The following is an 11,109-nucleotide window of genomic DNA, read 5'->3' on the forward strand; positions in this document are numbered from 1 at the left end:
CTTTAATAGCAATGTCTGTTCTGTTACGCTCCTCCGGAGCTGCGCATGCGCCGCGTGCCCCAGTGGCGTAGGACCTCGTCTCGCCGTAACTTGCCGCCGGGTGGGGTCTTGTGCTGGCCGAGGGCCGCCCGCTGCCAGAATGGACATGGCGGCCGGACGCACCGGAGTTCTGCTGGCTGCCCTTGGTGTGCTTATTGTCTGTGTGGCCAACGGCTCTGGGCCTGTGGCTGAAGGAGAGACGAGCGGGGAGGTGGAGTGGGTGGAGCCATGGGACGGCGCGGTTTTCCGGCCGCCCTCGGCCCTGGGCGCGGTGGGGGTGGCGCACAGAACCAGGAGCCCGCAGCTGGGAAGGCAAGAGACAGCGGGCTTGCCGGTGCTGCTCTGGTGGAGCCCTGGACTATTTCCCCACTTCTCAGGCGACTCGGAGCGCATCGAGTGCGCGCGCGGCGCGTGCGTGGCGTCCCGCGACCGACGAAAGCGGGGGAACACGCAGACGCGTGCGCTGCTCTTCTACGGCACCGACTTCCGCGCGTCTGACGCGCCGCTGCCGCGCCTGGCACACCAGAGCTGGGCGCTTTTACACGAGGAGTCGCCCCTCAACAACTTCTTGCTGAGCCACGGCCCGGGCATCCGCCTCTTCAATCTTACCGCCACCTTCAGCCGTCACTCGGACTACCCCCTACCACTGCAGTGGCTGCCCGGGACCTCCTATCTGCGCCGCGCGGCGCCTCCTCTCCAGGAGCGTGCGGAGTGGCGCCGTCGCGGCTACGCACCACTGCTCTATCTGCAATCCCACTGCGATGTGCCGGCGGACCGGGACCGCTACGTGCGCGAGCTCATGCGCTACATCCCGGTGGGTGAAGGGGGCACGCGGCAGGGAGGGGGCGGGCCGGGAGGAGCCCAGGAACCGGGAGTCCAGGGCTACAGGCCCAACCCTTCTGACAGCCGTACTCTACTCCGCTCAGGTGGACTCCTACGGCAAATGCCTGCAAAATCGGGAGCTGCCCACCGCGCGGTTTCAGGACACGGCCACAGCCACCACTGAGGACCCAGAGCTCTTGGCTTTCTTGTCCCGCTATAAGTTCCACTTGGCCCTCGAAAATGCCATCTGCAACGACTACATGACAGAAAAACTGTGGCGCCCGATGCATCTGGGTGCTGTTCCGGTGTACCGCGGCTCTCCTTCTGTGAGGGACTGGATGCCGAACAACCACTCCATCATCCTTATTGACGACTTTGAGTCCCCTCAGAAGCTGGCAGAATTTATTGACTTTCTGGATAAGAATGATGAGGAATATATGAAATACTTGGCATATAAGCAACCTGGGGGCATCACCAACCAGTTCCTTCTGGAAAGCTTGAAGCAACGGGAGTGGGGAGTGAATGATCCTCTACTGCCTAACTACCTGAACGGCTTCGAGTGCTTCGTTTGTGACCACGAACTGACTCGGCTGGACGCCGTGAAAGCCCATGCAGACTCTCCTGGGGACATCCCTGTCCCTGAGCCTCACATTGCCCAACCCGCTCACATGGACTGCCCAATGCCTAAACCTGGCTTTGGTAACTTGGAAGAGATTCCTGAGAATGACAGGTAAGGTTTGCTGGCATCCAGTGCAGCTGTCAAATTGTCTACTTCCTTGCTTACTGTAGTTGATTTTTCAGGTTTCAGGACAGCCCAAACTCCTGAGTCTGATAGACAGGCTATTTATAGCCTTGCCTCAGTTTATCTGCCCAACTTTCTTTCTCCCTCATCACTGCCTGTACAGGCCCTCTGTTCTGGTTCAAGTGGCTTTTTTTTTTTCTGACTACCCTTACAGACATTGTTCACAATAACTGATTCTCACGTGTTATTGCCTTATTTATATTATACATTTTTACTCATCCTTTTTCATTTTCATTTTGCCTTGTTTCCTCAATTACTCTTGTTGACACCTTAAAGAAAGAATGAGCCCATGTCATAATTTTCTCTTATTCTCCTCAGCAAAAGAAAGGAAAAAAAAAAAACACAAACAAACAAATTGGAATGTAACTCAGTGGTGGAGTACTTCTGGATTCAGTCCCCAGTATTGGGAGGAAAAATAATAACCCTGATTTGGAAGATAAATTATATGTTCACACTAGACAGAATTGGAGGAATGCTTTCATAAGATTAATGATTAACAACGATTGGCAGTGTGGTTGGAAGGGAAGTGAGTAATCAACAGTAGTAGATCACAGAAGGTGGTGGCATTGGGAAACAAGGTCTTCATGGGATGTGGAGTGGGAAAATGGTAAAGCTACTTATAGCAATAGAATGGCCTGCAGAAGCTGACTTGGACAGTGGATGGCAGCAGAGGGCTGCTTATGTATGCTGCTGGTACAGTATGGTCCTGGTGGAGGAATCTTCTTCCACCAAGTAATTTGTATTCAGTTTATGTTGAACATACTATCAGTTATTAGAGTAAAAATATAAAACAATGTGAAACATTAAGAAAATATTTAGGTTATGTCTTTTAGACACTGGATGCCACTGCATCTTCATTTTGATTATTGCTATAAAGGTGAAACTTAAAATATAATCATCTGAAAACTCTTCCTTATTTTCCTTGGTATAACTACTATTTCCATAGATCGGTCCCTGCCATGCCTGCCTCTGAATTCTCTCAATATTTGGGAGCCAGAAGCTGGCAAGTCAGGAATTTTTACTTATTGGGTGGACTGTGTGAGGTTAGTCTTTTATTTTCTGACACTTGGGGTAGTAGTGGATTGACCTCACATTTCCTTCACTTCACAGGAGAACCTTGTCCTAGACAGAGAAAGTGTATCTGCTTATGATTTCTTTGTCCCCACTCAGAGAAAGGCGGGATTCATCCCTGTGCTCTGATTCTAATACCAAATACCACTTGGTATTTCAGCTGGAAGGAGATGTGGCTGCAGGATTATTGGCAAGGTCTGGACCAGGGAGAAGCTCTCACTGCCATGATCCACAACAATGAAACTCAGAAGAGTAAATTTTGGGATTACCTGCATGAGATCTTCATGAAAAGGAACCAAAATCTCTAACTGCCCTTGTAAGAGCTTTTTCCTTGGAAGATCTAAGGAGATCTTATTTTATCATGGCATACTTTCTTTTTTCAGAGACAAGGGCTTACTGCATTGCCCAGGTTGCCCTTGAATTCCTCCTGCCTCAGCCTCCCATTTAGCTGAGACTAGAGGCACATGCCATTGTGCCCAGACAAACATTCTCTTATCATGGATTTAGTTATCTTAATGATGTGTGACCAAGGTCTCAACATGTGGTAATAGGTCTCCAGGAGAGATGGAGGCATCTAGTTCTTGGTTCATTGGGAAACAGAAGCCTAAAACACCCATTTGACACAAGGTGCTGGCCCAAAAGAGTTTTTAAAGGACTGTTCACTTCTCTAGCTCTTTCATCCTCTCAATTTTGAGGTAAGATGGGCCAGGTTACTTCTTAAAATTTCTGTTCTATTTCCCAAACTCTTCCTTATTCTGTACCTTTCCCAATAATCTCTTTTCCTCATCTCTTGCTTTATGAATTGTTAAGCTGGTAGGGAAGCAAAGCTTCTGGTGTGTTTTATTCTGGTTTTCTGAGGAAGTTTTTGTTTTGTTTTGGTTGAGTCAGGATCTCATTCTGTTGCCTGAGCTGGTCTCAAGTAAACCTCTTATCTCAGCCTACAAGTAGCTGGGACTACAGGTGCACACCACTGTGTCCAGCTCTTGGGGCCATATTTTTCATATTGTTACATTACTTTTCACATCAGATAGTTTATTTTAAATGGCCTTTTTCTAGTTTTAGGTTCTTTCCCACAATTTCAGATGGAGATACATAAACCTTGCCATCACTTTTTTACTGCTGGTTTGTTTTTAGGGTACATCTGGAATTCTGTTTCATTTCATGAACAGATTTAGTAGCTGATACATGCAGTGTCAATAATGTACTGCTCTGATCTATTTTAGATCAAAGATGGAGACTAAAGTTGGAAATTATGGCAGAAAAAGTTGAATAGCCCAACTTCATTCAATCTATTACTGATATCCTTCCATACAGCTTTGTGGACAGAGAATTACTGTTTGATGGAGCGCACCCAAAGCCCTAAACTCAGAGATGAAGAGGCAAGGCAAGAAATTTAAGCCACCACAAGTGGCTGGCTAATAAAAACCTTAGATTTAGGGATGTAGCCAAGCCCTTCTATTCCTGTGGCTCAAACAGTCTAGTGAGTAAGGAGACCATGAGCTTTCCCTGGAGTAGTGGAACAAAAAAGAATACTTTGGATATTAGAGCAACTCTGGTTGTAATATATTAACAAACTACCACTGGACAAGTTCTGTAGCTTATCAGTATTTCTGATTATAAAATTATATCTATCCATATCTATATGTAGATAGGGAGATATATATGCATGTTAGATGCTTCAACAACTAGGTCCCTGTTTAACACTGTAGCATCTGTGGATGTGATCAAGAAAAACTGTAATTTAGGCTGTATTTCATTGCCAAGGTTGTTTTTTTTTTAAATTTAATTTTTTTTAAATGGTGCTGAGGATTGAATCCAAGGCTGCAAACATGCTAATAAGCATGAGTTCTGCCTCTAAGCTACACCTCCAGCCCTTCATTTTACACTTAAAATGATAAAAGATGTCCTTTATCATAGTAGGAAAAGTTTTCTTAACATGTTTTGTCTCTTGCAGAAAAGAACAAAAAAAGACCTTCAAAAATACATCTGTTAAAATTTGATATAGTTGGCACCCATAAAAAACACACACAGGACTCTGATTTCTAAGCTTGCAATCTGTTTCAGTGCAGATGCTGATTCACATTGCAAAATACATATTGCACAAGTACAAACTTAGGTTAGAACTCAGATTGCATTCTGTGCAATAAAAAGGGTAAGTGATGGTTATGCAAGAAGTAGAATAATCCCTACCTCTCCTAACTGCCAGTACACATTAGCATTCCTTTAGCACTTTTATACACAAAGTAGGCCATTTGTTTTTGAATGGTTTGCTGAAGACTCAGGCCTGCTTTGTGCTCAGGTCTTCCCAGACTTTCTTCCCTATTCCTTTTAACCATGTAAGTATTCACAAAAAGCAGGGTAAATCAGGTGCTATGTTTCATAATGGGAAAAACAAAAACAAAAAACTACTAGGAATGGCACCCTGGTACTTATCAATTAAAAGTTTCACTTTCCCTATGGAGAAAGCAAGCAATGTTAATTTTTTTGTGGTTTGGGGCCCAGCTTGCTATGTATACAGCAGCAGTATATTTGCTGCAGGCTGTGCTTACTGATGGTAGAAGTGCCTGGTAGGAATCTTTCTTATTTACACTGTGCTCTACTGTGGGGGTAGAGCACAAGGCTAAGGTCTTTATTCCTGCAAGTGTTGCTATTTTTATTATCTCAGGTTTCATTTTGTATAATAAACTGCTTTTTAAACAGTGTCTTCTGCTTGGTTACTTTTTGGGGTTGGGCATGATACAGTTGGAGACTTATAAAAATATTTCAAATGTGTTCTTTTAAGAAGTATTAACACTATTCTATGCACTGGAGATTCAGCAAAGATGATACACAAACAAGACTCCTTCTCTCATAGTGCTTAAATTTTAAAATGGATATTGCAGATAGATAAGGCCATGAACAAAAATAAATTCAGACTATGACAGGTGCTCTGAAGAAAACAGGTTGATGGTGATGGGGTGTGAGAAGTGAGGGAAGGTTCTCTGACATGAACAGACTGAAGGGAAGAAACCCAGCCATGCAGATATCAATGGGAAGATTCTAAACATCTGTGATAAATGATTTTAACACAAATTTACACATCGAAGTAAATACTGCTCCTCCAAATTAGTCATCACATGAACTAAAAAGACTTGTTCAAAATATACTTCCTTTATAGAAACATTTCTGGGAGCTCATTTGGAAATGCCATAAGAATTCCTGGCACATCTTTGGGCTGAATTTTAGGTCGTTAAGAACTGAGTCTGGGCTGGGGATGTGGTTCAGCGGTAGCGCGCTCGCCTGGCATGCGTGCGGCCCGGGTTCAATCCTCAGCACCACATACCAACAAAAAAGATGTGTCCGCCGATAACTAAAAAATAAAATATTAAAATTCTCTCTCTCTCTCTCTCTCTCTCTCTCTCTCTCTCTCCCCCCCTCCCTCCCCCCCCTCCCTCCCTCCCTCTCAATCTCCCTCTCTCTTAAAAAAAAAAAAAAAAAAAAAAAAAAAAGAACTGAGTCTGAGCCAGGTGCGGTGGCGCACGCCTGAAATCCCAGAGGCTTGGGAGGCTGAGACAAGAGAACCGAGAGTTCAAAGCCAATCTTAGCAACAGTGAGGTGCTAAGCAACTCAGAGAGACCCTGTCACTAAATATAAAGTACAAAATAGGGCTGGGGATGTGGCTCAGTGGTGGAGTACCCCTGAGTTCCATCCCCGTACCAAAATATAAATGAGAACAAAGTCTGGGGGCTGGGGTTGTAGCTCAGTGGCAGAGTTCTTGCCTAGTACGTGTGAGGCACTGGGTCCACTCTGCACCGCATATAAATACATAAAATAAAGGTCCATTAACAACTAAAGACATAAAAACAACAACAAAAAACTAAGTCTGATGCATCACAACTAAAAAAGTCCCAGTCTATAAATACTATATGGCAGCTTCAACAGGACTGATGAGAGGATTAAAGATGAATGTGTAAGCGTTTAAACCTTATCCCACCCAATGGGATCCTTACAAAGGAGTGAACGGTATTGTTACAACATAAATGAGCTTAATTTTTCTTTGTGGCTTCAGAGAGGTACTAAAAGTAAAAAACAGTTCCTGAAGGTTTGTTAAAAACATCTGTTTCCACCTAACATCTTTTTTTTTTTTTTTAAGGAGAAAGAAATTTTATTGCTTTGCTAGCAAAGGAGAAAAGAAACACAGAGGACTCCTGTCTCTCATCGGGTATTTTTCGCAGCATTGGGAATTGATCCCAGGGCCTTGCAAGCAAGCGCGCTACCACTGAGCTATATCCCAGGGACCTAACGTCTTAAACACATTTTATTTCGCTCCTATCTTTTATCTTTGTACACGTCAATCACCCTCCAGACCAGTCAGCCACCATCAGAAACGAGTGTTTATCAGGACCCTTTCCTGCAAGACCACGGTCCCCAGAGAGGAGTGGCTTGTCTCCTAACCTGCAAACGTGTATAGATCCGCAGGCTTTCGAACCCAGAGCTGTCGTTGCGGAGGCCAGAAAAAAAAAAGGTGCACAGTGAGCCTGGACTAGCCAGTAGGGGTCACGCGAGGTCACGCACCGCGCCGCGGAGCCTGCCGGGAGCGTAGTACACAATGGCGACTCCCAGTCTGCGAGGTCGCCTGGCGCGGCTTGGGAACCCCCGGAAGCCTGTACTGAAGCCCAATAAACCCCTCATCCTAGCTAACCGAGTTGGAGAGCGGCGCCGGGAGAAGGGCGGTGAGCAATCGGAGCCTGGGAGGCCCCGGAACGGGAACCGGAGTGGGGTAAGGACGGTTGGGTAGGAGGACGGGAAGATAGGTCTCTTTGTGACTGAGAGTCCCTCAGTTCTTCCCCTCCAGAGGCGACCTGTATCACGGAGATGTCGGTCATGATGGCTTGCTGGAAGCAGAATGAATTCCGCGACGAGGCGTGCAGGAAAGAGATCCAGGACTTCTTCGATTGTGCTGCAAGGGCTCAGGTGACAGCTCCTAGGGATCCTTCTCAAGAAAAGAACAGGGGGATGGATACAAATAATAGTTCTCCATGCTTTTTGCTAGGTGATGGGAAAGGTCCTCTCTTTAATTTGTGATCTACTTTACGCCAAAGTGACAAAAATAACAGTTGAACGATTTGTTCCACTTCTCTGAACTTTAGTTTTACTGTCAATATTAGAAACCACGTTGTAGAATTTTGAGAAATTTTGAATTTTCCATTCAAAGAAGTAATGAATGGAAAAACCACCTGAGCAAATTTAAATTGCTGCTTAAATAGATTGTTGAATTTATCTAAGGACAGTTTGGTTTCCAACTTGGATTTAGCCTCTAGTTTTTTGGTACCAGAGATTGAATCCAGGGGCACTTAGTCATTGAGCCATCCCCAGCCCGCCTCCCCCCGCCCCGTTTTTTTAAATTTTGATGCAAGGTCTTGCTAAGTTGTTGAGGCTGGTTTTGAACTTGTGATCCTTCTGCCTCAACCTCCCAACTTGTTCGGATTACATGGCATGTGGCACCTGCTAGCTTTTCTTTTTCTTTCTTTCATGGTCCCGGGGAATGAACCCAGGACCTTGTGCATGCAAGATAAGCACTCTACCAACTGAACTATATCCCTAGCCTACAACTGCTAGCTTTTAATAGTAGCTTCAGGTCATAGTTACTTGTAGGTCTCAAGTCCCTTTTGTTGAAAGCTGTTTACACAAATGTCTCTGGATTGGTTAATACCTTAGTGTACTTCGGAGCATTGAAAAATAAAAACTATGCGCCTAGGGCATACTTTAGAATTGTTATTGTTTTTATTCTGTTTTTAGGAAGCACGAAAAATGAGATCAGTCCAGGAGACCATGGGAGAGTATGGGAGTTTACCTCCCAAGAAATTGAATAAATTATTACAAAGGTTTCCTAACAAACCTCATCTCAGCTGAAAGTGGAGAAGCATTTTCAATAATTGGACTATCACTTCTGAACACTGTGCAGAGGCATTTTAGAGATGTTTGTACTGTCATGCTCTCTTCCAAGGGTAAAATGAGGTGATACCCTTTTTTTGCACTTTGGAGTTACAGTCTACATGGAAATTATGGTTTATCTTGAAATAAAATTCTCTGAAGAGAAATTGGCCTTTTGTTGTGAACTAGATACTCTTTTTCTTTGTGTGTGTGTGGGGGGGAGGGATGGAACCCAAGGCCTCTGGAATTCTAGTTATTGTACCAGTGAGCTATATTCCCCAGACTTCTCTCCTTTCTTGAACCCTATAGTCTCTCCTAGTTCCAGGAAGTTGTTTTCTTCCCGATTTGCCCTAGGGTGGACAAGATGTCTTTTTCTGCATTAGAATCCTTTACACCATTTAGTGCTTTTGCTTTGGTTACTAAGAATGTTGAAGTTTGCCCATACATAGAGCTTTTTGCCATCATCTGTATTTAGTGAGTACTTAATTTTGTGTACAACCCCTTCAAGGTCCTCCCTTAATGAAGTTCACAAACTGGTGATCCAGAGGTTCTTCAGATCTATTTTATGTGGTCCATGTAGATAAAAAAATGTTTTTAAATTACCCGATCTCATTCAAAAATATAAAAAAAAATTCATTTTTAGCCACTGTTTTAAAAAAAAGTCAAAAAGCTCTGGCAACTGTATTTCCTTTTTCTACTTAGCAATAACCAGATAGAACTGATTATTATTTGTCCTGATATTCCAGTGACCTCCCACTAGAGTCTTTCAGATGGTGAAACAGGCTTGATTGACAATCATCTTCTGTTTTATTGCCTGTTCAGTTTTCTCAAATTACCAAAGGTGTTTATTTTTGTAATCCCCTGGTATTTAGGAACAATTGCACATAGCATTTTATGTGTATTCTGGTCTTTCAGGTATAATTGAGTTAACCTTTTCTGTGTACTTTTTAGTAATGAATGAGGGACAGAGTGATCAGTGGAGTTTTTAATGTTCCAGTGGGATAATTATTAAAGAGGGGTCTTTCCTCTTTATCCCCCAGTACCTATTCATATACTCCTTCTATTCCATGTCTAGAGCACTGTGCCTACTGCCTAGTTCTGCAAGCTAAGCCTTCTAGCTGTAGGAGGCCCTTTGGACTAGATATAGGAGTTTTTTGTGTTTGTTTTGTTTTTGAGTTGGGACTTGAACCAGGAAGTACTCTAGCGCTGAACTAAATCCCTGGCCCCAATCATGGTATTTTCATACCATATTACAGTTTATTAAAAATATCTCAGAATGATCCAGGTGTGATGGTGTACTCCTGTATTCCCAGCAACTTGGGAGGCTGAGGCAATAGGATAAGTTTGAGACCAGCCTCAACAAATTAGCAAGGCCCTAAGCAACTTGTCACAAAAAATAAAAAGCCCTGGGGATGTAATTCAGTGGTAAAGCACCTATGGGTTCAATTCCCAGTATACAATAAATAAATAAATCTCAAATGTAATTTATACTCATTTATTAGCTTCAAGATTATAGTAGTTATTACACTTTCTTACATTTACTGTGTTTTGTTTTTGTTTTTGTTTTTGAGTGTGTGTGGTGCTGACACAGGACCTTGCCCATAAAGGCAAGCATTGTACCACTGAGCTCCACCCCTAGCCGGATCTTGTAATTTAACATGTAAATAAAGAAGCATTATTATGTTACAAATTTGTTTCATTAACTTTTTTTTTTTTTTTTTTTGGTGTTGGGGATTGAACCCAGGGCCTCCTTCAGACAAGGCAAACACTCTACCAACTGAGCTACATCTCCAGCCCTCATTATTTTGATAATTGTATTTAATCATAATTTGTTTCCTTTGTAATTCTTGTTTTACTTTGTGCATTTGTAAACAATGAGAGGAGGACCGTGGACTTCACCATATTGCTAAACAGTCTATAACACAAATAAAGATTAAGAATTCCTGGACTGGGCTGGGGATGTGGCTCAAGTGGTAGCGCGCTCGCCTGGCATGCGTGCGGCCCGGGTTCGATCCTCAGCACCACATACCAACAAAGATGTTGTGTCCGCCGAAAACTAAAAAAAAAAAAAAAATATTAAAATTCTCTCAAAAAAAAAAAAAAAAAAAAAAAGAATTCCTGGACTGAGGGGCTGGGGGTATAGCTCCCTGGTAGAGTGCTTGCCTAGCATGTGTGAGGCACTAGGTTCCATCCTCAGCACTGCATAAAAATAAGTAAATAAAGGTATTTTGACCATCTACAACTAAAAAATAAATAAATAAAAGAATTCCTGGGGCTGGGGATGTGGCTCAAGCGGTAGCGCGCTCGCCTGGCATGCGTGTTCAATCCTCAGCACCACATACCAACAAAGATGTTGTGTCCGCCGAGAACTAAAAAACAAATATTAAAAAATTCTCTCTCTCTCTCTCTCTCTCTCTCTCTCTCTCTCTCTCTCTCCCCTCTCTCACTCTCTCTTAAAAAAA

The 11,109-nt window shown here is 43.5% G+C and overlaps 2 protein-coding genes across 3 annotated transcripts; both read left to right on the forward strand.

Annotated features, from left to right (window-relative positions):
• The first annotated feature begins 50 nt into the window (after positions 1-50).
• Positions 51-5,433, forward strand: FUT11 (fucosyltransferase 11). 2 transcript variants are annotated; one of them, XM_081267869.1, is made up of 3 exons: positions 51-853; positions 966-1,591; positions 2,895-5,433. In XM_081267869.1, exons 1-3 carry the CDS (start codon positions 140-142, stop codon positions 3,040-3,042), a joined length of 1,488 nt encoding a protein of 495 aa, XP_081123995.1. In that variant the 5' UTR covers positions 51-139; the 3' UTR covers positions 3,043-5,433. The 2 variants fall into 2 exon arrangements, with proteins under 2 accessions (XP_081123995.1, XP_081123996.1); XM_081267870.1 differs by lacking the exon at positions 2,895-5,433 and adding an exon at positions 2,774-2,851 and having other exon boundaries at positions 52-853.
• Positions 5,434-7,286: 1,853 nt separating this feature from the next.
• Positions 7,287-8,819, forward strand: CHCHD1 (coiled-coil-helix-coiled-coil-helix domain containing 1). The gene is made up of 3 exons (XM_081267881.1): positions 7,287-7,446; positions 7,569-7,687; positions 8,513-8,819. Exons 1-3 carry the CDS (start codon positions 7,323-7,325, stop codon positions 8,624-8,626), a joined length of 357 nt encoding a protein of 118 aa, XP_081124007.1. The 5' UTR covers positions 7,287-7,322; the 3' UTR covers positions 8,627-8,819.
• The last annotated feature ends 2,290 nt before the right edge of the window (positions 8,820-11,109 follow it).

The sequence above is a fragment of the Spermophilus citellus genome (genome assembly GCF_964194105.1).
Source record: "Spermophilus citellus genome assembly, chromosome: 15".
Classification (NCBI taxonomy): Eukaryota; Metazoa; Chordata; class Mammalia; order Rodentia; family Sciuridae; genus Spermophilus; species Spermophilus citellus.